Below are 27,658 nucleotides of genomic sequence, written 5' to 3'. Positions count from 1 at the left end.
TGCATTTGTTATGCCACGGTAAAAATGAAAGTAAAACTGTGCGAGTGCCTGATGGTTCAATTATTTAGGTAACTCAGAGCGAAAGTATCCTGTAGAATATCTTTTGAAAACAATATAACAATGTTCTATGGCCTATTTATTTTTATTAAGCCTATTATTATCTTAAACATGAGGGTAAAAGATAGCACAGGCTGAAAGTTCAATAGGTTTCAACTAACCTCTTAACTCCCGCCTTAACCGGGCACATTTTCTCAATTTCAGCTTTATGTCATTTATGTCTCGTTTTTGTTGCTATTTTGACGCTTTTTTCAAGAAGCTTTTAGATTTGGGTAAAGTCGAACTAGAGAAAATGTGCTCAGTTAAGGTGGTTAAGAGGTTAAAAAAACCCTTGAATAAAAAATAAAAATGTCCTATACAATTTTTAGACAGTATTGTAAAGGGTTTGAGAAAAGCTTTAATCTACAATTACCACCATTGCAGATGACTCATTTAGATTATTCAAAATGTAAATTGAAATGTAGGTCTTGCAACAGCTCATAAAAAAGATAATAAAAGGCCATTCCAGAATTGGAGGACATGTTGACTTCAAAAATGATGAAAAATTAAAAAAAAATCTGTTTTATGCTATGTATTCATCAATAATAGGTATTAAAATAGAAAAAGCTTTAGCTCAGATATCAAAGACATAAGTTCTATTGTATTTTTTATATGTTATTTGGTGTATTTGGTACAACCCTGTTACCACCATTCAAATACATGAGAATAATAGAAACTGCTGTTACTACTGACCAAGAGGACAAACTTGCTTACGTAAATCTGTGAATAAAAATAATTAATGCATTTGTTTTATCCTAAAAAAAAAAAATGTGTAACAGGGTTGCATGAGATAGCGTGAGACATTCAAATAAGGCTAACAAAGTTACAAAAATATGAAAAATACAGCAGAGGACATACCTTTGCTTTACCCATGCTGTTGGAAAAGTGTTTAATGTGTGTCATGTGCAGGGTTGCCAGATCTGCGGGGGCGTTTTTTTTAAGCCATTCCGCGGGTGAAAAAAATGGGCCGTTGTTTTTTGCCTTGTTGTTTTTAAAGTAAAATTGGCTATTTCTGTCTCATTTTAGATCCAAATCCCTATTTTTAATAATAAAATCTCAAATCCAAGGCTCCGGCTGGTTTCTCTCATCATCGCAGGATCACATGCGCTCTGTTAACTAGTAAATAATGTATGTCTGCGGTTTTCCGTGGTTTTTCAGATATGGGTTTGGCTGCTCAGACGTGGCAACCCTGGTCATGTGACTTATGTTTTATTCTTCTTCTACTATGCGAAAAAAAATGTTCGGGTAACAGGCTGCATGCATGTTGTGGCCTGTGGGACACACATTTCTTGCATAATTATTCATATTTCAAATATTTTGGTGATTCAAATAAATGTTTACACAGTTACAAGAAACATCAGTTGACAAAATAAAATAAATTTATAATGTGTTTTAAATTTGATGATCAAGGTGGTGGGACAGGCAAGTGTATGCGTTTTAGGGAGTACTCCAGACTCCAGTATCTTAAAAAATATATTGAATTAACATTTTAGGGTACAATTTACTCCAAAGCTGCATGCGTTAACATTTTGTACATGGAATATGTGAAATTTCAAGGCTGGGACGTAAATCCTCCAAAGGGGTCATCAAGAAGCCATGACAAACAATAAAAACACGCGACGTGAATCCTCATTACGCACAGTCGGGAACAGTCACACTCCGCGCTCACCTTCTTCACGGTGACCCCTCCTCCTCCGTGTCCCTCCTTCAGAGCCATTTACGCACCGCAAACTTTTTCTCCCCCCCCCCCCCTCTTCCTTCACTCCCTCTGCCTCGGATCCAGCGTCTTTTTTCCCCTTCTTTCTCTCATTAACGCGAGATTGACGTGGCGCGGGACGCACGATGACAACGAACTTCGCGGCTAATAAAACTCAATCGCCCGCTGTCCCGGCGAGTTGAAATTAATATTCGGAGGGAGATATCTCAATGGGAAGCGCGCGGATGATGGAGCAGGTGCGGGTGAGCAGCGGAGGGGGAAGCGAGGACTTCTGAGCGCACGCGGCAAGGAACAGAAAACCATCATCATCGCCAGCCTCATGGACCTAACGCTCAACTTTGAGTCTGCTCAATTTATAAAGTTTACTCTCCGGAAGGACATGACGACCAGCTCCTGCCTTCTGCTCCTCGCTCTCTACATGGCAGGTAAGTTTCACATGTGTTCATTGACTTTGGCTGTTTTACTTTTCATGAAATAGGCTCGATCTGTGTAATGAGCTCCAGTAAAGAATGAAATCTTGGCTCTTCGGATGGGCTGAAGAAGGGCTCTTCATGGTTGGTGTTCGTGTATTGAGTCCATCATTCATCGGAGTGAATGAAGATGATCGACCCCCCGGTGCCAATCGATAGCGTATCAGTGCAGTCAGTCCTCGGCTCTGCGCTAAGAACTCACTTATGGCAGACTTTTGATTTTTTTTCTTTTTACTTAGGACTTAAATGCAATAAACCTATGTACAGTTTTGTGATTGCATTGCCTTAAAAAAATGAAATATTTTTTTATACTTCGCATGGGCGGATCTAGAAAAAAAATCACGGGGTGGCAACACATTTTACAATGTTGAATGTTTATAGCAAGTTTTGCTTGATCGCAAAGCAATTTTTTTTTCTGTTTTGATGCAGCTGAGCCTCCCAAAATTATATAGAAATAGTAGCATTGTCCATAATATAAGTAGGGGGTGTCTAACGCAGGTCAAATTTAAACCTTTAACAAAACAAAAAACGAAATGATCATCTTGGGAGCCACAGGAGTTGGCACTTGGCTCCTTATTTAGCTATAAAGTTGTTATGATTCTTTTCCTGTGAATAAAGTACTGAGAGTGCGCCTCTGTAAGCACCAGGTAGCTTCTAAAGCAGATGTGAGACATGATATTGGTTATACAGACCAATAAAACTACTAAATGAATCAGGATTTGAACATCTGGATTGCAACTAGTCCTTGAAACAATGCATTTGTAACGTGCCAGGTTGATGACGACACTAGAATTTAGACTGTTCCAGACAATGAGCAAACCTGGCTGAAATCAATGGGGTGGCAAAGCCTTTATAGGAGTCCTCACCCCTGTAGATCCGCCCCTGATACTTGGCCCCGTATGCACAAGTCAGAAAATAGTGGGACACGTCCTAGCCCCAAGCCTGGATAAAGCCCACTCAGATCATTAAATGAATGAAAGGATACATGGGGGGGGGGGGGGGGGGGGGGGGTTTAGAGCTTAACCTATAGGTCAGTGTAACGCTTCATTTGAAAGCTAAGACCTACAAAACTGGTTGTAACTTTTTTGTTGCGTTGTTGCCGCTACTTTGACGCATTTTTAAGCATTTCTGTCGTGTTTCCGTAGTTTTTTTTGGCAAGTTTTGGCCACTTTTTAATCACACTTTTGTCACTTTTTTGTGGCTTTTTTGTTGCATTTTTCGTCCCTTTTTTTTCTTTGAAATTTGGGTGATGTTAATGGCAACGTGGCGCTTTTGGTCAGTTTTTAAACCAAAAGGAAGTCTCAAAGAGCAGCAATTGTAATTTTATGTGTAAACAACAAAGCATTTTCCAACTGATAGTATGATGATGACACTAAGAAAAAAAAAAGATGCAGGTAGGAAATATAAGCGGATCTGGATGATCCTTTTTTGTGAAATTTCAACAAATCATTTGTCACAGCCTTCTTTCTGGTGCAGATGTTGCCTCATACTATTACAGATTGTCACTCATATGATACACACTATGGGTTTGCTTTTTTCGTCAACTACGGAGTACAGACGATGACTCAAGAACTTTCTTCTCAGAGGCTTAAAAGAGCCGCATGTGGCTCCTGAGATAGTGGTTGCCAATCCCTAAATTCAAGGGAATTAAATCTATCTAATGTAAGGAAAAAAATAAAGGCCCACCCCTTTTTTCACGTCTTGATCAAGATACTGCATGTGAGTAATGGTATCAACAACATGTATGGCAAACTTCATTACAATGTGTTGGTTACCTGTAATTCTCCATTCTTACGTTGCCCTTGAGAACTGCTTTTTCTCTAATACTGGAGTGTGGGTCACGCTCTGAATACTCAGCTGTAAAAGCACATGGGTTTGAATAATTCACTGAGGACCTTTTCTCTTGACCGTCCCAGTCTTTAAGGACGAAAACATCCACTTCTGTCCTAAAACAAGAAGAATCTTTTATTATCCTGACCTATTTAAGCTGAATTCATACCTTTGTTGCAATATAAGTAACCATTCAAGATTATATTGCTTTATGGCGTAAACATTTAAAGTTTAAAAGTCCTGAAAGTTGCAGATAACTTGTTTCTTACCTTTTGGATCACTCGTGTCTTGATTTAGGTTTTCCTTTTAAGTTTACACACATTGACCAGCAGTGACTAGTCTTTTAAGTAACAAGTAATCTAACGCATTACTTTTTCCAGTAATCAGATTAAAGACACTTTTCCAAGTCACTGTGAGTTACTTCTGTTATTTTCCATAGTAAAATATACTTTTTTTAATTGCTTCTCATGGAGTGACGCAACATATACGACAAGTCACAGCATAAAAACAGCTCACGGCATAAACATAGACGACAATAGAGGAGGAGAGAGATTCTGAATCTGTGGCAGCTTTGTTGATATTGCTGTTAAAATGCACTTCCAATAACACGAGTGTCGGCCAAACCGGTCATCATTTGCATTTTCAGGTGGGTTCGGCATCTTATTAATGTAACTAAAGTAACTTGGAATCTAACTTAGTTGCTTCAAAAATTAAGTGAAGGAGTAGTCAGGAATCTGCGGCAACACTGTTGACCAGTGAACACAGGGACTTGTGTCTTGTGGGGGTAATACAAGTGTTTATGGGATGATTGGGGGGTCTTTCATCTCCCCCTGGTGTCTCTGGCCAGAAAACCATGTTTGCAACTTGACTGCCACCGGACCTGAGCAACCAATACACACTAATAGAATCACGAAGAAGAAGCTAGCATGCTAACGGGTAAAGCTAACTGCGGGCTAGCGTCACTTTACACATTATTTACAGCCAAGTTTGAGTGAAAAAACATATTTTCATTGTATAATCGGATGCACAATATCCCTCTCTCCCTTCTCCTTTTCTGTCAGAGTTGTATTTACTCTCCAAGACAATTAATAAGTAAAAAAAATCGTAACTTGCTACGACATCTGCAATTGCGCTTTTGGCCTCTAGGGGCAAGAGTTACTTAGTACTGCTTTCAAGTCAACATCTCAATTTTGGATTCGCCAGTGCAAATCCTTTCTCTTTTTAAATCATTTACTTTTTGTCAGGTGCCCTTCCTGATAATCAGCTTTCAAATACAAATACAAATTGGGAGTTTTCAGGACTAGTTTCCACTTACATTGTCCTTGAGTGTGGGAAACTGCTATATAAATGTGCTGTTATGCAAGTTGACACATTGAGTTTCCTTCTATTTGTTTCACACAGTTGTCAAATATCACATCATTTCAAATAACCAAATTCACTTTAACAGAATAAATCACAGCTTTAGTGAAAGCCCTGAAACAAAGATCAAAGCAGGTGGACTATGAAGATGGCACAGTGAGGCTTTACTGCCCCGGCCCCATTAAAGGAAACAGTGAAATGTTGGGGTTGAATTATTCAGCTGATGTAGGACTCTAAAAAGATAAAACACCTCACCTCCTTGTTTTCTCGCTCTGGTTTTTTAATGTATCTGTCCCTGAAGATCTGATGATGTGACCAAAGCTGTCGAGTAAACTTCACTTTTTGGCCTTATGCTGCTACACAAACATCACTGCATCTACAGTATCATGCTGTAAAATACATAACCATGTTGTAAATGCCTCATGTTCATCACTCCACATCTTTTATCAATGCACACGAGTCACAGACATAAGATGAGTGGTTTACACCAGTGGAAAGCTTGTTTTGTTTAAGGCAGTACTAAGTAACTTATTTACCATAATAAATCCTTTCCGTAGTCCCTCTGGGGGTAATACAGGGGTCAATGGGATGATTTTGGGGTCTTTCATCTCCCCTTGGTGTCTCTGGCCAGAAAACCACACTTGCAGCTTTCCCTGCTCCGACCTGGAGGCCCCAATACACACTAATGGAATCACGAAGAAGAAGCTAACAGGCTAACGGGCAAAGCTAACTGCAGGCTAGCGCCACTTAAACAGTATTTACAGCCACGTTTGAGTGAAAAAAATGATCTCAATTGTGTAATTGGATGTACAATATCCCTCTCTGCCTTTGTCTTTTCTGTCAGTGTAGTATTTACTCTCACGGACAATTAATGAGTAAAAAACGCAACATGCTATGACACCTGCAGTGCCGCATATGGCCTCTAGGGGCATGAGTTACTTAGTACTGCTTTAAGGCATTTGCACAGAGCATGTAGTTAAAGAGGGGGTATTATGCTTTTTTCAATCACATAGCACCAGTCTATATCACACTACAATGATGATGAAACCTTCTGTTGGTTTGTAAATGCAGTAAATTAAAATAACTGCCATGTATGAAATGTCTCTCTCAAAATGGCTGTAGCGAATGTCTTGAAATAGGCCTCTGCCTCCTTAAGAACCTCTGACTCTTTCCGACACGCCCCCTCCACACGCTGTCTGTGGCATCAGTGGGGAGGGGGTTCTGCTGAGGAGCAGTGGTTGGTTACCCGGCTGGTGACAAAAGCTCGGAGGCGTCTCCAGGAGGTGGGGGCGTTCCTAGGAGGACACAGGCAAACCCATCCCTAAAATGGCTGCCATCAGAGTTTTTACAGATTACTCAAAAATACGTGAATGTGCCAAGGCAACACTTCAGGCATGTTTTTAATGAGGGAAGGACATAATAACATGATGTAAAGCTTGAAAAAGTCGATTTTGCATAATACCCCCCCTTTAATGTATATCACTATGTGTTGCTATACGGCTGTGCAATATTGGGATATTTCACTTAACATGTTTCATACTAATTAAACGCACATCATAAGTAACTAGTTTTTCATCAAATTGTGTCAAAAGAAGACTTAAAAGAATACTGCATTCAGACTAAAACAAGACTACATTTGATCTAAGTTAGTAAATCTTTAACTAAGGCTGTTTTCATGTATGTTGGAACGCCATGTGGGTCGAACTGAGACCGCTCTAGTTCCAACTAGGGCTGGGCGATATATCGATATTTAAGATATGTCAATATATTTTTTAATGAGATATGGAATTCAACCAAATCACATATATTGGATATTTCAAATTCAGATAAGAAACAGGTAGTCTCAACATGCAAACTCCACACAGAAAAGCTTCGCTGGCCCCAAGACTTCTGGCCAGTGTGCCACAATGTCAGTCATATATTGGTCAAAAATGTAATCAAAAAGGAAGAGTAATGATGAATGGAAATAATTATTATTTTTTTAAGCTGGATTTCAAATTAAATAAACTTCCAGATCCACTCGGCACCACATTTTGCCCTGGCCCATCATTTGGAATCGTGTAATTACAACTCCAACGTTATCTTCAATTCAGGGCTGCAATTCTAAACTCTAAAGGACATTAGCGATAAAGCGAGCTATATTCAACACATTCATCCCATTTAAAACTGATGCACACTAAAATGGTAGAAAATGATCACCTTGTAATTGGCCAATCTACATTTATTAAGTAGACCTACGCTAATGATTGCATCTGCTGATTGACTATTCACTAACTTCCACTCCCCCTTCCATTTCTGTGGCTGATTGGAGCCTTAACGGTGTACACACAGATGCACCTATTCACTCTGAAATTATGAGCTATTTGGTGCAACTTTTAGAATGTGATTTTCATTCCCTTAATTTTGATTATGATTGTAGTGTTAATTTTTTCATGCTTATTAGTTTAGATTTTTGTATTGACTTTGTTACTATTTCTCACATGTTCTCTCAAACCTGGAGCAGAAGTTTCCGTGCTGAGCCAGTGCATCGCGTAATCTTACTGAGACACATGTAGGTGGCACAGAGCGGATCTGCATATTCCATGAGCTGCGTATATTCCTAAATAATAACTTCGCCCTGTTGCTCTTGTCACTTTGTCTGACAATGTGGACATAATGGAAGCTGAAAGCCTGTCCTCGGAGCCATTCCACTTCTCTGTTATTCCTGTATGTATAATCAGTTTTACATAAGGCATAATTTCAGGTTGAGCAGAGACATAAAGCTTTAGAGCTCTGCACATTGGGACAGATGCATGACTGAATTGAGTTTGTTGTTTTGTGCTAAAACCTCGCAGCATAAAGCACTCATGCAGTAGAAAACTGTTTAAATGCCCTATGGTCTAGTTGGCTTACAGATAACTTGTTTATTGCTCATCATTTGGGACTATAAACATTAATTAGGGCGGCCTAAAGTGCAATAGGGAAAAGAACATGTGCCACCTGAGGGTGACTGGCTTTTATCTTTAAATACCTCTGGCGTTTATAACACAACCCTGTCCCCTTCGAGTAGTCGCGAGAATGGCACTTTTAAAAATTGTTTTGCGTTTTGTTTTCAGGGCAATTGAAAGGAGTACACAGAAGTACTGTACGTCTTGTAGTTCTTCTAAATTATAGTTATAGTGTGGGTGGCATCGTGGCGCAGTGGTTAAAGGAACAGGCCACCCTTTTTACAAACTGAGATATGTTCTTACCTGAGCTTAAACGAGTTGATGTGTACCTGTCTGGTCATTGTGCGTGCCCTCAGTCACGCAAAACGACCAAAGATGTTGTTAGCATTTGGCCTCCCCAGTATATTCCTATAGCTCAAAATGGGGGTGGTGAGGTTGGAAGCTATCACATTCTTCCCACAAAGACCAGACAGGTACGTATCAACTCGTCTAAGCTCAGGTAAGAACATATCTCAGTATGAAAGAACTGTGTGTCCTCAGTCACGCAAAAAAAAACAAAGATGTTGTTAGCATTTGGCCTCTCCCAGTATATTCCTATAGCTCCAAACGGGGTGAAGTGAGAAGCGACCAAGCTCTTCCACGGGCACGCACAAAGTCCAGACAGGTATGTATCAACTCGTCTAACCTCAGGTGAGAACTTATCTCAGTATGGAAAAATGGTGGCCTGTTCCTTTAACGCTTGTCCTTCACAGCTAGAAGGTTGTGGGTTTGATTCCCGGACGGCCGGATGTTTGAATGTCCTCCCCGTGTGTTTGTGTGGGTCATGGTTTCCCAAACTTTTCGATCCCCAAAATCACTCAACCAACAACTCGGGACTCCCTTCTGTAAAATGCAGTTGGCATGTATAATAATTTAAGGTGCCAATCTGGTTTAATGATGTCAGTTTGTATTTTGTTTTCAATCAAAAAATACATGAATTTTAATGTCAGAAATGTAAACAATCTTGTCTCAAAATCATCTTGCGACCCTGCAGGTGGTCCCGTCCCCCATTTTGGGAACCACTGGTGTAGGTTTGTTGGGCGACTTAAATCCTCCCAAAAATCTTACATTTTCTTATACAAACTCGATTTATGATTCGATTAAAAAAAAACCTAGCCTGGGAATACCCATGCTGCTGTGAAGCTTGAATCATGTTGACTGCTGACTGTAAATATATTTAAACTATATATTGTTCTTAGTTGAAGTGCATCAGCAAGCCTTGAAAAATAGCAAAGGCAATCACAAAAAAACCTTAAATGTCACTGTGCAGTTTGTTACAAAGATCTTTAAACATCACTGCCCACTTTGAAATCTTCTGGATAAATAATAATCTTTGAACTCCCTCTTACACAACACCAATTTGCTTATTATTTTATGCAAGTAAAATACCCCAAACCTTTTATCTTTTGCAGCACACATATTAAATATAAATGTCATCACCAACAAATGGCTTTAATGACCAGTTCTCACTAATGTGTCTGTGTTTGTCTGTCTGTAGGCAGCAGAGCAGAGAGCGCAGAGGAGCGTCTGGTCAACCACCTGTTGGGTCCGGAGCACTACAACAAACTGATCCGACCTGCGGTGAACAAGAGCCAGCGGGTCACCATCTCCATACAGGTGTCTCTCTCTCAGCTCATCAGTGTGGTGAGTGGCATCCCATCCAACCTATGAAGTATTCAAATTACAAATCAGACAATGCAGCCAAAACACGATTGTAGCTTAATACAGAAAATGCTTACTATTGGCTTGATTTTTGGTTGGTTAAAGGACACTATGTAACTTTTTGCACAAAATAAGTTGATATTTGACCTTTCAGTGACCCAGCAGCTGTATGGGTGGATAGCACGGCATCTTTGCTTTCCATCCCAGTGGAGACGCTCCAGGATCTGTTTTCACTGCTGATGGATCCATCTCCATGATTACGCGACATTTCATCCAGAAACCCTAAAACGTTATATTAGGGCTGCTCGATTATTGAAAAAATAATAATCACGATTATTTTTGTCATAATTGAAATCACGATTATTCAAACGATTATTTGTTGCCTTTAAAAAAAAACATCAAAAAAGTGACAAAAATCCAGCAAAAAAAGACAACAATCCAGCAAAAAAGTGACAAAAATCCAGCAAAAAAATGACAAAAATCTAGCAAAAAAGTGACAAAAATCCAGCAAAAAAAAGACAAAAATCCAGCAAAAAAGTGTCAAAAATCCATAAAAAAAAGACAAAAATCCAGCAAAAAAGTGACGAAAATCCCCCCCAAAAAAGACAAAAATCCAGCAAAAAAGTGACAAAAATCCAGCAAAAAAGACAAAAATCCAGCAGAAAAAAGACAAAAATCCATCAAAAAAGTGACAAAAATCCATCAAAAAAGTGACAAAAATCCATAAAAAGAAGACAAAAATCCATAAAAAAAGTGACAAAAATCCATCAAAAAAGACAAAAATCCATCAAAAAGTGACAAAAATCCATCAAAAAAAGACAAAAATCCATTAAAAAAGTAACAAAAATCCATCAAAAAAGACAAAAATCCATCAAAAAAGTGACAAAAATCCATCAAAAAAGACCAAAATCCATCAAAAAAGTGACAAAAATCCAGCAGAAAAAAGATTGATTTTGGTTGGTTAAAGGTGCATTATGTAACTTTTTGCACAAAATAAGTTGATATTTGACCTTTCAGTGACCCAGCAGCTGTATGGGTGGATAGCACGGCATCTTTGCTTTCCATCCCAGTGGAGACGCTCCAGGATCTGTTTTCACTGCTGATGGATCCATCTCCATGATTACGCGACATTTCATCCAGAAACCCTAAAACGTTATATTAGGGCTGCTCGATTATTGAAAAAATAATAATCACGATTATTTTTGTCATAATTGAAATCACGATTATTCAAACGATTATTTGTTGCCTTTAAAAAAAAACATCAAAAAAGTGACAAAAATCCAGCAAAAAAAGACAACAATCCAGCAAAAAAGTGACAAAAATCCAGCAAAAAAAAGACAAAAATCTAGCAAAAAAGTGACAAAAATCCAGCAAAAAAAAAAGACAAAAATCCAGCAAAAAAGTGTCAAAAATCCATAAAAAAATGACAAAAATCCAGCAAAAAAGTGACAAAAATCCCCCCAAAAAAAGACAAAAATCCAGCAAAAAAGTGACAAAAATCCAGCAAAAAAGACAAAAATCCAGCAGAAAAAAGACAAAAATCCATCAAAAAAGTGACAAAAATCCATCAAAAAAGTGACAAAAATCCATAAAAAGAAGACAAAAATCCATAAAAAAAGTGACAAAAATCCATCAAAAAAGACAAAAATCCATCAAAAAGTGACAAAAATCCATCAAAAAAAGACAAAAATCCATTAAAAAAGTAACAAAAATCCATCAAAAAAGACAAAAATCCATCAAAAAAGTGACAAAAATCCATCAAAAAAGACCAAAATCCATCAAAAAAGTGACAAAAATCCAGCAGAAAAAAGATTGATTTTGGTTGGTTAAAGGTGCATTATGTAACTTTTTGCACAAAATAAGTTGATATTTGACCTTTCAGTGACCCAGCAGCTGTATGGGTGGATAGCACGGCATCTTTGCTTTCCATCCCAGTGGAGACGCTCCAGGATCTGTTTTCACTGCTGATGGATCCATCTCCATGATTACGCGACATTTCATCCAGAAACCCTAAAACGTTATATTAGGGCTGCTCGATTATTGAAAAAATAATAATCACGATTATTTTTGTCATAATTGAAATCACGATTATTCAAACGATTATTTGTTGCCTTTAAAAAAAAACATCAAAAAAGTGACAAAAATCCAGCAAAAAAAGACAACAATCCAGCAAAAAAGTGACAAAAATCCAGCAAAAAAATGACAAAAATCCAGCAAAAAAGTGACAAAAATCCATTAAAAAAAGACAAAAATCCAGCAAAAAAGTGACAAAAATCCATAAAAAAAAGACAAAAATCCAGCAAAAAAAATGACAAAAATCCCCCCCCAAAAAGACAAAAATCCAGCAAAAAAGTGACAAAAATCCAGCAAAAAAAGACAAAAATCCAGCAGAAAAAAGACAAAAATCCATCAAAAAAGTGACAAAAATCCATAAAAAAAAGACAAAAATCCATTAAAAAAGTGACAAAAATCCATCAAAAAAGACACAAATCCATCAAAAAAGTGACAAAAATCCATAAAAAAAGACAAAAATCCATTAAAAAAGTGACAAAAATCCATCAAAAAAGACAAAAATCCATCAAAAAAGTGACAAAAATCCATCAAAAAAGACAAAAATCCATCAAAAAAGTGACAAAAATCCAGCAGAAAAAAGACAAAAATCCAGCAAAAAAGTGACACAAATCCAAAAATTAAAAATTTGAAAAAAAAAAAACATAAAAAAAAATAAATAAAAAAAAAAATATATAATCGTTTTTTTGCGATTATGCTAATTTTGTAATCGTTTACTGTTGTAATCGAAATCGTAATCGAATTTCGATTAATTGCACAGCCCTACGTTATATAGAGGCGACTGGGATGGAAAGTAAAGACTCTCTGCTAACCACCCATACACCCACTGAAAGGTCAAATACGCACAAATGTCAACTTTTGTTTTCACATGAAAGGTTTCATAATGTAATTAATTGTCCTCTGCACATTATTCTTCCGTCAAAGCCAATGGGGCAACGTGTCGGCAGCAGTGGGCGACCGCAGTGCAGGGCCATAGGATCCTTCTCCAGATTAGTGTTGTTTTCATCAACGAAAACTATAACGATATCATAAGCTCACGTGGACTCACATGCTGCAGACTCCACTGAGCCCTTTTTCCCCTTCGGGCGCTGCAATCTTCGATAGCTCTGTGGTTTGAGCCCAACTGACAGTGATCAAAAAAGGACTATGGCTTTTCTCAGGACAGTTTTTTTCCCCCAGTTAAATACCGTAGTGTATGAACGCAGAAAGCATTTTGATGAACGAATGTGCAGACATAAAAACAAAATCTCGAAGTGACGATCAGAGGACGAGGAGAGCGGCCACTTTTGGGAAAAGTCATGTTCACAATGAGGACACTTCTGCCTTTGTGGTGTAATCCGACTGTCACTAACTCAACACAGCCTGTCAGCCTTCATCCAAAACTTATTTTCAACACCCGACTCAATTAATTTGTTGAAATACTAACACTTAATTACTTTTTATATTGAAACAGACTAAAATGTGACTAAAACTGAAAAAGCAAAAGACTAAGACTAAAACTAAGAGGGCAACCAAAAACAAAAACATCTCCAGATCTTGAGCTAGATTTGGTCAGGAGTATCCTGCTGGAGGATTAGCCTTTTGTGCATGTTTTTGGTGCGAACTCCACCTAGAAATGCCTCAAACTGTCCAACTTACTTGTTTTGAGGCGTAGGTTGAATTCCCACCTAATGGTTATCACCTCCTTCTATTGGGAGGAGGCCTCGTGGAAGACCCAGGACACGCTGGAGGGACTATGTCTCTGAGCTGGTGTCGCCTCAGAGTCCCCCCAGAACAGCTGGAGGAGGTGTGCGTGGATCGGGATATATACATTGGGATATCGGCCGGCTGATATATCGGGCTGATATTTGGGGATTTTACAATATCGAAAGTGATAGAGCCTTCCCGGTTTTTGCGTTGGAAAGTGCAAAGTCAGGGCTTTAAAACAAGTCCTCCCACAACTCCCGAGGCCTCAGGGGAGGTGAGAAATATCACAATGATATTTACAATGATACTCACTACTGCCACCTCAGGTCATACGTGTAGCTGCAGCTTCTATATCAAGCTCGTGCATGACGGCACTTCCGACCCGAATGAACAACTTTGAGTGACAGTGCAGGATTTTAGAGGCAGTTGTGGTGAACAGGTCTGAGCTCATTCTACACATTAGGACATGGCTGGAACATGTAGGGGGAGGAAAAATACATAATTTTAGCATTTTTAAACTCTGTATAGTCCCTTTAAAGTTTGTTAAGCACTAAACCTCCGTCAATATGGACATGCTGTCATGTTGAATTGCAGAATCAGGAGAATTCAATCACTGAGTTAGTTTTAACCTCCACTGTTGTATTTTTGATCGCTGCGCAAAATCAATAACAATATGCTAATGCTAACGGCAGCTAATCAAAGCTGGGACAGAAACTATAATTGGATCACCTTAAAGGGGCTGGAAGCAATTTCGCCATTTTATACTCACTACTGCCACCTCAGGCCATATGTGTAACTGCACCTTCTATATTAAGCTCGTGCATGACGGCAATTCGGGCCGAAGTGACACATTTTTGAGTGACCGTACAGGATTTTAGAGGCAGTTGTGGTGAACAGGTCTGAGCTCAGTCTAAACATTAGGACATGGCTGGAACATGTAGGGGGAGGAAAATACTTCATTTTAACATTTTTAAACTCTTTATAGTCCCTTTAAGTAATGAAATAAAATTGGCCAGTGCTTCAGCGGCCAAGTTTATTTAGACCAGACATTTGGAAAAAGCAACCAAAAATATCGGCCAAACATATCGGCATCGGCCTATTAACATCCGGAAATATCGGCATCGGCCTTAGAAAAACCCATATCGGTCGGCCTCTAATCTCTGCTCAGCCTGCTGCCTCCGCGAGTGGTAGAAGATGGATGGATGGTTATAGCAATCACTAATAATGGCTTCAACACCTTCAAATCTGCCTGACAAGGACAGGTGGATGCAAAGGGCATTCACAGTAGATGTAACCGAGAAGGCTCATCTAAAACCCCTAAAAATTTGAAGCACAAATCAAAATGCCTGTTAACGATTCTCACACATTTTTTTAAACCTTTTCACGCTGCCAGAAATGTGTTCCCGTTAGATTTATGAAGCGGGCTGTGCAGCCATGGGGCACGGCTTTTCACTCATTGTAGGCTCAGATACAGTGCACTGTAAGCAGGCGGGACAATTAGTTAAATGGATGGCTGGTCATTTCAACAGCAATCCATCACTGTGTTACCAAATATCTTTCACATATTGAGCAAAACCCCTGGGTAAACTATACACAGCTTCTGCTTTTGTGCTCCATTTTCTATGACTGTTTGCATCTCTCTATTTGCAGAATGAAAGGGAACAGATTATGACGACCAACGTGTGGCTCTTCCAGGTGCGGCATTGTGCTGATTTGGCATCGATGACCTTTCTCAGCTGTACAAACTCTTACTCATGGTTTTCTGCCCTGTGCTATATATAGGAGTGGAATGACTACAGGCTCAGGTGGGACCCAGATAAATACGACGGCCTGAAGAAGCTGCGAATACCATCCAAACTCATCTGGCTCCCGGACATTGTGCTGTACAACAAGTGAGTGTCCCCAAACTGAGTCACTCTCACAGCGAACCTTGTACCTCTGTACCTGTGTCCATCTACACATGCCGCAAATGTGTAACCATATATTCTTAAAGGCGCGTTATGCAATTTGTATGTGGAAAAAAAGTTGATATTTCTGCATATTTGACCTTGCAGTGACCCAGAGGCTGTATGAGTGAGTCAGTAAGGGGCCTTTCCTTTCCATCACAGTGGTCTCTCGGACGCTTCAGGATAAATTGTTGAGAAGGTTTTCACTGCTTACAAACCCTCCTACTAGGGCTGAACTATATGGACAACATTTCATATCTCGATATTCATGCCAGATATATCGATATCGAAGCAATACGATATAACTATGGGTTAGGTGAAAACAAAACATTTTTCAGAAAAATTAAAATAATACAAAAGAGTGCAGTTTTATTGATGAAAATCTATATAGTTTATATCTTGCTTTTTTTATTTTAATGTTTTGACTGTTTATATCTCAATATCAATACGACAGCGATAAATGTTCATCAATTTGACCTTTCTGTGACCCAGAGACTGCTTGGGTTGTTAACTGAGCACCTTTACTTTCCATTCATCCAAAGACTCCATGATCACTTGTTATAAGGTTTAACCTACCAGATATCCTAAAAAAAAAAAGATTTTTTTTTTAAATCTTGAAGCATCATAGGAGCCACCGGGACAGAAAGTAAAAGCGCTTAGTTAACCACCCACAAGAAGCGCACTAATATCATCTTAATAAGTTACATAGTGCATCTTTAACACAAATTAGGTTTAGGTGCATACTGTAGGTTTGGTAGCTCTTCTTCTATATGCTTCATTTGGATAACACACTACAGCAACAGAATAATGTTTATTTCAGGACTACTTGTAGAGGTCTAAACTACAGGGTTTTGTAAGTGTAAAGAAAAAACAAAGAGAAATTGAGGCTCTGCTCTGGTATGTAATTGAAAAGATAAAGAATAGCTCCCACACACTTTCTCACTCTTTTTATGGCTTTAATTTTCAAAGATTAAATATTAAAACAACAATTAAAGACGATATAAAACTAAACTGCTGTCTTTGTGAGTTATTTTTCTAGCAACTTTTCTGTACAAATCCTTTACAAATAAAAAAGGATTGTTGGGTTTGTTAGATTGTTAGATTAGATCAGGGGTCACCAACGTGGTGCCCGCGGGCACCCAGGGGCCCTTTGGGGCATGTCCAGTAGCCCTTGGGACTTTTTCTAAAGTGTAAAACTCTTCATTTTCTTGAATCTAATTCTTAAAATTACAGTTATTTCAGTTCTTGTGACTCAGTATGAGTTTAAAATAAAGCTATTTTAATATAATATGGGGTCAATATCCTATAAGTGAACAGTACGTTTAAGTCTTTAGAATTTGTTTTTAACTGGTAGCCCTCGAACAACTTAATGCTCTTAAAGTAGCCCTCAGCTGAAATAAGGTTGGTGACCCCTGGATTAGATGATGCGCTGTTGAAATTCCCTTTGAAAAAACATGAAATTGATCAAACTTTAAAAGCAGCCCCAGGAGATATCTACGTTCAATCCCCCTAATACACTAATTAAAACCGTTTTCAAACAATGTTTTTATTTGTTTGCTCCGTTTGACAGTGCCGACGGCGTGTATGAAGTCTCCTTTTATTGCAACGCCGTGGTGTCCCACACTGGGGACATCTTCTGGCTCCCTCCGGCCATCTACAAGTCGGCCTGTCCCATTGAGGTGCAGAACTTCCCCTTTGACCAGCAGAACTGCACCATGAAGTTCCGCTCCTGGACCTACGACCACACGGAGATCGATGTGGTCCTCACCAGTGACTACGCCAGCCGGGACGACTTCACCCCGAGCGGAGAGTGGGACATCGTGTCGCTGCCGGCTCGCAAAAACGAAGACCCCAACGACGCGACGTACCTGGACATAACGTACGACTTCATCATTCAGAGGAAGCCGCTGTTCTACACCATCAACATGATCATCCCCTGTATTCTGATCACGTCGTTGGCCATCTTGGTGTTCTACCTGCCGTCAGACTGCCGGGAGAAGATGACGCTGTGTATCTCGGTGCTGCTGGCGCTGACTGTGTTCCTGCTGCTAATATCCAAGATAGTGCCGCCCACTTCGCTGGCAGTGCCCCTCATAGGTCTGTCATCTGCTTTTTAAGAATATTTTGTAAACACCTTTGTATAAGACGTATGTATGAGTCGCACACTGATGTTTGGCAGGTGAGATCACAGGTGCTTAAAATAGCATCCTCTATTTAAAAAGGATTTATTCGAAGTTGTGTGGGTTGTTTTTAGTGTTTATCGGCTGGTAGCTGATGTGCATCGCCTTAGTATCTGGAGATTTAATTCAAATCACGAGTCATAGGACACAATTCGAATACTATACAGATACTAAACTCATTTTTATGAGCTTAGAAACTGCAGTAAACTTTTACACCTTTATAAGAAAATGTTACATACAAACATTACATTTGTAAATTTAAATGTCAGAACAGTGAGCGCTCAATAAACTATATTTAAGATGTAGATTGTGTTTTATCTGAACTAAAGATGCACGTTATCTAATGTTTCTGTAATCTTTAGTTGAAGCCGTAGTGTAAGTGTAACCACGTAACTTCTACATTATGGTAAGGGTTAGGATTAACAATTATTTACATCCAAATCTCAAAGGGTATTGACTGGAGAGCTTACAGTTTATATGCCAGTGTGATACCTTATTTGAAAGCCAAGACCTTCTAGTTTCTAAAAATATGTGTGAGATCTGTGTGAGTGAAACACAAGTTACGTTACATTTGCCGTTCTTAACCCCAGTTATATCCTGATTGGGGTTAACTAACCCTATCCCTAGGCCCCTGATCAGAGGGGACGGCAGGTAACAGGTTAAGGGCCTTTCTCACCGACTCGAGTTGCCGCAGGTCACGGGGATGTCTCCGAAACGTCCCCTGGAGATAAGGTGAGTCTCCAGGTGTTCTCCATATGGTCTCTGAGATGTCTACGTGCTCTCAAGGTCGTCACAGAAACGTCTCACAGGTTGAGGACAACAAATAGTGTTTGCAACAGCTTGAGACCACGTAGACCTCTCAGAGACTATGGGAACAGTCCGCTGAAATCAAACCTGTTCGTTTTCACCGAGACTTCCTGGAGACTCGCCTTGCTGCCAGGGGACATATCGGAGACATCTCTGTGACCAGCGCCGACTCTAGTCTCCAACTAGTCTCCAGGTCGGTGTGATAGGCCATTTGCATGAGCGCAATCAGGCCTATCTCCGGTGAGATAGGCCTTTAACTCAAAACCTTTTCAATGATCGTGCATATGGTCGACATTACTGGTCCTGTGTTGCTTTTGAAACTATGTTATCGTAATATACCTGACTTTACCTGTCTTTTAAAAGTGTGATGTACTGTGTTTTATTATGTTCAGTGCTTTGAGACTGTGTGTGTGAAAAGCGCTTTACTGATAAACACTAATGACAGATTGACTGATTAGCATAAGAGAGAACCAGAAGAGTTCATGTTGATTGCACTTTTTTGCAGTTTGATCACATAAACAGGAGATTATATACATTAGACAGATTCTTACTGCTAATGTTCATAGCATGTTTAAACCTTGATTTAACATTTGGTCTCATGTCTTTCCAGGTAAATACTTGATGTTCACCATGGTGCTGGTCACATTCTCCATCGTGAGCACTGCTTGCGTCTTGAACGTTTACCATCGCTCTCCCTCCACGCACTACATGCCCGACTGGGTCAAACGTATCTTCTTAGTTCGCCTCCCTAACTTTCTGTTCATGACCCGCCCGAGATCCAACAACCGGGACAAACTCAAGCAGAAGTTCCCAGTCCGGAGTACCACCTCCCTCAACTCCCAGTTCTCCAGTATAAGACTGGCGGGGGACTTCTTTGTGCAGGACGAGTCTTCACAGCAGTACTGGAAAGGGACAGAGCTGCCTGAAGGAGGAGGCGGGTTCTCGGACTTTGGGAGGTCACTGGGGCATCCGCTGGACCCTGCGCTGGAGGAGGCGGTGGAGGGAGTGAAGTACATCGCCGAACACATGAAGACTGAAGATGATGATCAAGGGGTGAGGAACAAATATTATTGGGCCTCATTCATGAACATCTTCTTAAAAAAAAAACGTAACATCCGTACATATGAAGGCACTGTGGGGAAACTGCCCCAGATTCACGACACATCCTTAAAGGGATATTTCAGGATTTTTGACATAGGGCCTCATTATCCAGAGTGTTGCTGATTTCTGGAGATATTTTTTTTTTAATTCATGCAGTTCTTATATTTGAAGAGTTTCGTGGCGCTAGGCTTGTGTTAGGCTAACGCGTTTCTATGTAGCTAGCCTGCATTAAAAACCGTCTGACCCGCTCCACAGTGCACCTGAGGCAAATCACTTATAACACCAGACTAACCATATAAATGTCTGTGTCGATGGAATAATTTTTGGAATATAACTGACCTTGCATCACATGAATGATCGCATTTTGAGGGACTATTTTCCAGCAGATCACTCCGCCGCTGCGTAGCTTATACAACCACGAAGCTGATGCTGCTCAAATATAAGGTCTTTTAAATGCAAAATGGTTGAAATTATATAAATTATATTGCCAAATATACAGTTATCGTGACATTTCTTGTTCATACTGTGATATACATTTTTGTCCCTACCGTTAATGCAGTGCACATTTAGTGCTGTTTATAGCAGTGGCATTAGTTTTAGCAGTAATACATTAGTACTTTACTTGCCATTGATAAGACAGCATGTACAGTAGTATTACAAACTGATTTTTGAATAAACAAGGTATTATTTACATGTTTTCTGGAATTAATCAGCCTATTATGTAAAAAGACATATGACTCAGAACTCCTGACTGTTCTGGATTTGTTCTTCAGTTAAGAGCAAATTTTGTGAATGTCAAAAACCTTTCTAAGAAGGTGCCAAACACAAATGTGTACGTAAGGACGTGTCGTAAATGAGGCCCAGAATCATTTGTTAATGGCCACACAACACAGTTGGTGGAATTTGTTTTTGGAACAGCACATATTGTTATTATTATTTTTGAGAAGATTGGAGACCGCTGCTCTGAACACGCCGACATAATCCCTTCGCTATACCAGGAACCAAGAATAATAACTACGACGTTTTCTAGTGGAATAGTACTTCATGTACTTCATAGGTTGTGTGGTAAACTTGCTTGACAAGATCTGAAAGGATAAAAATAGCACTTGGCTGAAGAATACAAACGTACACCGTTCTCAAAATTTACATAATTGCACATCTGAACAAGAGCGAGGCGGGAACAGATATACACTTGCCCCAATCACGCTGCCATTGTAAATCCTACTGAATTCATAATGGGCTGAAAATGCTAATTTCTATATTTGTTTGTGGTCCCTTTGGTCGGGCATGTAAGGACACAAAAGAAATAGTTTTAAAAAGCACAGGCAAAAGTCGAACACTTATCTAACACCTTTGTTTGTACAAGCGCAGAGGGAATATCAAACCACATCCCCACAAATCATTTTCAGAAACATGATTGGATATCACAGAAATCTCCTTAAACTCCTTCTGAATAACTTCTGCTTGTACAAAGCCGTTCTTGAGTTTGGCCACAGGGATCCTCGGTCCCCATTTGTTGACAAAGACAAACACGCCGTGCCCAGGGCTGGACTGGCAGAATAAATCGGCCCGGGACTTTTGGAACAAGACCGGCCCTCTATAACCAGGCCATTAGCAAAAACAGTATAAGCTACAAAACAGAGGAGCTGCATGTTGTTTCTACCGAATTCACGGCTACTCTCACCTGCGGGCGTCACATATGATGTTTACCCACAGGTGAGAGTAGCCGATTATAGACGGGAGGGACTTAGCCAAACTAAACTCCTCCCAGTGGTCTATATATAGTCTGCGGGCTGAGCTTAAACTTTGTGTCGCTGACGAAGCCTTTTAGATGAGAGGCAAAACGTTATACACTTCAACAGTACAGAAGATGACTCAAAAACCTTCATTGAAGATGGACAACTCCTGTACGACCTTCACAAACAACTTGCTGGAACATCTGTAAAATTACTAAACGATCTTAAACTGTGAGCGCCGTTCATAAGGCTCCTCTCGCTGCAACACAAATCAACCAAGCCAATTATCACACTGCAAAAAGTAATTAAAGCAGAACTATGTAACTTGTGCCTCCTTTACTCATTAATTGTCCATGAGAGTAAATACAACACTTACAGAAATGACAAAGGGAGAGAGGGATATTGTACATTGTGCCACAACCCAATTACACAATGGAGATATTTTCTTTTCACTCAAACTTGGCTTAAATACTGCTAATGTGGCGCTAGCCCACAGTTAGCTTGCCCATTAGCCTGTTCGTGATTCCATTAGTGTGTATTGGGGCCACCGGGTCAGTGCTGGGAAAGTTGCAAGTGTGGTTTTCTGGCCAGAGACCCCCCAATCATCCCATTAACACTTGTATTATCCCCAGAGGGACTATGAAAAGGATTAATTAAGGTCCAAATGTCTCAATTTGAGCACAATAATCCAAATTTGAGTTGTTTTGACGAGTTAAGATGAAGTCGGATGAAGTTTGACCCAAATGATTTCACTTGTTCTGAGATGTTTTATTTCAGATGATTAGAAGATTGGTCTTATCCCATTAGCAGTTTTACTTCCTTATTTCAAGCAAGATTAGCAAGTAAAGTATTCTTTAAATAAGGGAAAACCGCTCAAAACAAGATGCATTTCCTCAATTCAAGTCCTTTAAAGAGGGGGTATTATGCTTTTTTCAGCCACATAGCACCAGTCTATAGCACACTACAATGATGACGAAACCTTCTGTTGGTCTGTCAATGCAGTAAATTAGAATAACTGCCTTGTATAAAATTGCTCTTTCAAAATGGCGTTAGCAAATGACTTGAAATAGGCCTTTGTCTCTTTAAGAACCTCTGACCCTTTGCGACACGCCCCCTCCACACGCTGTCTGTGGCATCACAACAACACTGCGCTTGTCTCAACAGTATTGAAACTACGATCGGTGCATTTTAATTTTTATTGTTGGAAAGGAGCTACTGTTTATCACTTTGTGAACGATGGCCACACAGGATATTATTTGGAAACGAACCTTCCACACCGGACGCTTGGAAGGGGCTCTTGCCTGAAAAATAACTGCTGTTTGGAGGCTATCTCTTTGCATCTGCCATGCCCTATGGATCTCTAACTATACCCCCATGGACGACACCAGGATCTGCAGGAGCCCATACGATTCAAAGACGGACATTATCTGCAGGTGGACAGTGTTTTTTCGAGGTTACCCATTAGCTTGTTATAATCGACTACAGCTCATTGTTGATGAAAAGTCTGTAATAAACCACAAATGTGTAAAGCCAGGCTCATTGTGTGATCATCGTAAAGGCTGCTTCGAGTAGTTGCTGCTTTATTGACGTTATTTGTGCATAATATGCTGCCTGTTTTCAATGAATGTTGTGAAGGTGAAGGTTGTTAGCTTGTCGCGGCTAATAGTGCCTTAGCTCCGGGAGAAAACCACTCGGCTACGACTCACTGTAGATGAAATGTGAGCAATAAACTACGAAATCAACAAGCCCGGCTCAGTGTGTGATCATCATAAAGGCTGCTTCAAGCAGTTGCCTGTTTTAGTGACGTTTTCAATGCATAATATGCTGCTTGTATTCAGTGAATTTTCCCGTTAGCTTGTCGCGGCTAGCTTGTTAGCTCCGGGAGAAAACCACTCGGCTATGACCCATTGTAGATGAAATGTGAGCAATAAACTTCCAAATCAACAAGCCTGGCTCCGTGTGTGATCATTGTTAAACGGTTCTTTATGTGTGTGGTGGTTTTATTGACTTTATTTGTGCATATTTTTCGTTTTCACGTGATGACTCGAGGTTTAGCTTAGCATTAGCTTTCTCCGGAGGCTCTGTGCATCATCAAGGCCCAGCGCAGAACCAGACACTGAAATAAGCGTTCTTGTCACCGGTTTGAATCCTGGGTGTTTCGGTAACAGAAACACGGATGTGTGTCTTTGTAAAAGTCTGCTGTAGCTCCGGTTCACAACACATGGAGCTAATCCTCCATGATGACTCTGTTTACATCTTAGGGCTAGACACTGCGGGGAGGGGGTTCTGCTGAGGAGCAGTGGTTGGTTACTCGGCTGGTGACGAAAGGTCGGAGGCGTATCCTGGAGGTCGAGGGCGTTTCCTGAAGGAATCAGGCGTTTTATCCCTAAAATGGCCGCCATCAGAGTTTCTACAGATTACTCGAAAATACGTGAATGTGCCCAGGCAACACTTCAGGCATGGTTTTAATGAGGGAATGACTTAATAACATGATGTAAAGCTTGAAAAAGTCGATTTTGCATAATAGGCCCCCTTTAAACCAATGCTGGATATTTACTTTTCGTAGTGTGTAGATCTGGGTAATGAAATGGTAAAACTCAGGGAGGTGTAGAGTGAGAATAGAAGTCCCGGAAGGCGAAAACATTGTAAATCCTTTCAATGGAAACCAGAGGCTCTTTCGAGGGGCAGGAGGGCGAATCATGTGACAACTCCCAACATGCACTTCTTTGCATAAATTTGTCTAAAATGTATAAAAATAGAGGCCTGAGGTTCTCTGGGTCCTGAAAGCATTGGATAACCGCTGTACAGGTTTGACTCAACCCCAGATTTACAGTATCCCCGACTCCAGAAAGATCCCAGTTTGAATCAATATTACAAACAAGTTGCTGTGCTGTAGTTGTTCGAGGCAGATTCACCAAACCGCCGGTCTCGCTTTCACCTTGACTGGCTCCACTGTGAATATAAATGTAATCCAATATGTATTTGATGTCCTGGAAGCTGCGCAGACACAGTGGCAGTTAATAAAACAAAGCTTCAGAACACTAATCCTGTCTCTGAATAAAATACAAGTGTTCGGAAAATGCAGAACCTTCCCACTAGTCTTTTTTAATAAGTAATGTGGTTCTGTCAGTTTAAAGCCCTGTTATTGTGTTAAAGCAGCGGCACATTACACATCATCAGGAGAGGAGGACAAGGACTGTATGAAAGATTCTGCTGCTCATAGTCAGATATATTTACTTATGTTACATTTCATGCAAAGAAAACCCAAATTGTTTTTCTTGGTTGTCTCTCCTCCCACTTAATTTCTTTCTTTACCTTTTTCTCTATAATCTGTAGTGTGAACATTAACATAGGATTAGAGTAGGTTTGATTGGCATTGTCAGTGAAGGCTCATTCACAAACTCGGATTTTTATTTTTGTAACATGTAACATAAACTAGTCATAAAATAAATGATGCGACTATAAGAACATGCCAAAAAAATAAAAACAAGACACAGCAAAATAAGCCAAACTCTGAATATACAAAATATTCACAACATGATTTGACAAATAGCAGTTTTGCATGTTGTCCCTGTGTCTGCGTAGGTTTCCCCTACCACTAAAAACATGTACAATAGGACAGGAAGAATGAGAGTGTGTTTGAGAATGTGCATGGGGGACGACGGATGGAAATTAGCCCAAGGCTACAATCCCGTGTAGCGTATTTACATGTATGAGACCCATGTATGGTCATTAACATGCACTGTCCCGACCAAATAAACCAATAAATAAAATAAATATGTGTAGTAATAGGTAATACTATACAGAAATTCATATCTCAGTATTATATATTGTTATTATATTTTCTAAACCATCAGAAGTGCACAAAAATGTCCATGAAAACTGTACTGTAAATATTTATTATTAAATATTATTATAACAATACAGAGGCTCCACAATTCTCCACAAACATCTATCACTCAAATACCAGAGACAGGAGAAAAACACCCTCAGCCTTATGAGGTTTGGTTATTGCAGTAGTTAAAACCTCTATTCCGATTTGATAACGATAAATAATCCGATTCACTCTGTAATTTCGCCGGATTTTGGTGGAGAGTATCAAAACTGTACGTTTTTGAAAACTTAATGAACCAAGCTATCAGAAATACAATGTTCCAATCAAAAGAGTCAATAAAACCTTTGTCATATTTTTCACGGTGTTGCCATAGCGATGACCAGAACTCCCCATTTACTCTAATGGAACAATTTTATAATTGCACAATTTTACCAAATGACAATTGTTTTTCTCATTGCTTATACCATAAGGTTTCCAAAAATATATAGTTTTCATACTCTCCACGAATATCCCACAACAGTGGAGATGTAAACCTAGTGAACCGGACTAAAACCTACTTTTGTTTGATGAAAATGATGTTATTCGCCCATGCACCACTGCTCAAAGTTGTCTCTTTGCAGATCATCGAGGACTGGAAGTACGTGGCCATGGTGATCGACCGCATGTTCTTGTGGATCTTCATCCTGGTGTGTGTGGTGGGGACCCTGGGCCTCTTCATGCAGCCGCTGTTTCAGAGCTGGAACACCCCCAGCGCCGATGACATGGAGTGAGTCCAGAACCTCCCATCTCTTAGCAACAGGCTGCACTTAAATCCACCTTTGTTTGACCAAGTGATCCTGACTAATGACTCTTTTCTTCTCCTCAAACAGGTATGGAGACTTCTAAGAGTTCTGTGCCGTTGAAGTAGATTTAAGATAAAAACTCCCTGACTGCTATGTGAATCTGAGGTGCAGCGCCCTAATGTGGGTCCAGAGGGTTTGACACAGCTGTGGACTGTTGAGCTTAGGATGATCTTTACTTTGTCATTGTGGTGCCAACCTGAGGCTCAGAGGTTTTTTTTTTTCTAAATGTGGCATATTTTAGGTCAGCTTTGTAGGTCTAAAACACTCTTTTATATAATTAACATATCAAATGACTACTAAATAATTTATCTGTTACACTATTTTGGCGTCATGTTGAAGGAACAAAGACAGAAGACTCCAGCCTCCAACAGCAGAGGAGCACATGATCAAGACAAAGGTGCTCAAAGGTTTACATACCCTGGCAAAACATAAACATACTTTTGATTTTTTGACTATTTTTCAAAGAATAAGACAGAACACACACTTTTTTTTTATCACTCATATAGTTAGGGGTTGTGTGAAGTCATGAGTTTAAACCACAATGAAAAAAGACAATGAACCTGATCAAAAGTTTACATACCACAGTTTTTAATACCTTGAAATGGACACAATGAAGTTTAAAACTGTTAAAACCAAGTATTTTCCTCCCCCTACATGTTCCAGCCATGTCCTAATGTGTAGAATGAGCCCAGACCTGTTCACCACAACTGCCTCTAATATAGAACCTGCAGTTACGCGTAAGACCTGAGGTGGCAGCAGTGAGCATAAAATGACCAACTTGCATCTATTCTTTAACCTCGTAACATCCAGTGCATTTTCTCCAGTTCTGATTTACCTAAATCTCGAGCTTCTCGACTGGAGCTTACAGCCTGTAGGCCAGCGGTCAACGCCTCATTTGAAAGCTAAGGCCGCCAAAACTAATTCAGCTTCTTTCATGCATGATCGTTACACTCATCACGCTTTTCTTGCTTTTTGACATGTTTTGGTCACATTATTGTAGCTTAATCACAGTTACATTACACTAAAAACAAAATGGCGCCAAAACGCTACAAAAAAGCAATGTAAATGGGACAAGAATGGAAAAAAAATGTGGTAAAAATGCGACATCAAAGCAAAAAAGGCGTGATAAAAATGAAGCAAAAAACGCTAAAATGTGATAACATAAACAAGGAAGAAGCTAAGATGAGTTTTGAAGGTCTTAGCTTTCAAATTAGCCGTTACTCTGGCCTGTAGGCTGTAAGCTCTACAATCAAGAAACTTTTAGATTTGGGTAAAACTGGAGAAAATGTGCTTGGTTAAGGCGGGGGTTAAGGGGTTAACATCAATGACAGCTTGGAGTCTTTTGTGGTAGTTGT

General features: G+C 39.7%; 1 protein-coding gene across 1 annotated transcript; it reads left to right on the top strand.

Annotated features, from left to right (window-relative positions):
* The first annotated feature begins 1,876 nt into the window (after nucleotides 1-1,876).
* Nucleotides 1,877-26,447, top strand: LOC306960839 (neuronal acetylcholine receptor subunit beta-2-like). Its single transcript, XM_079553419.1, has 8 exons — nucleotides 1,877-2,238; nucleotides 9,937-10,082; nucleotides 15,507-15,551; nucleotides 15,639-15,748; nucleotides 17,373-17,899; nucleotides 19,400-19,842; nucleotides 26,082-26,227; nucleotides 26,331-26,447. Exons 1-8 carry the CDS (start codon nucleotides 2,133-2,135, stop codon nucleotides 26,344-26,346), a joined length of 1,539 nt encoding a protein of 512 aa, XP_079409545.1. The 5' UTR covers nucleotides 1,877-2,132; the 3' UTR covers nucleotides 26,347-26,447.
* Nucleotides 26,448-27,658: the final 1,211 nt, after the last annotated feature.

The sequence above is a fragment of the Gobius niger genome, assembly GCF_951799975.1.
Source record: "Gobius niger genome assembly, chromosome: 3".
NCBI classification, from domain to species: Eukaryota; Metazoa; Chordata; class Actinopteri; order Gobiiformes; family Gobiidae; genus Gobius; species Gobius niger.
Note: the sequence above shows the minus strand (reverse complement) of the source record. Positions and strands in the feature narration are given on the sequence as shown.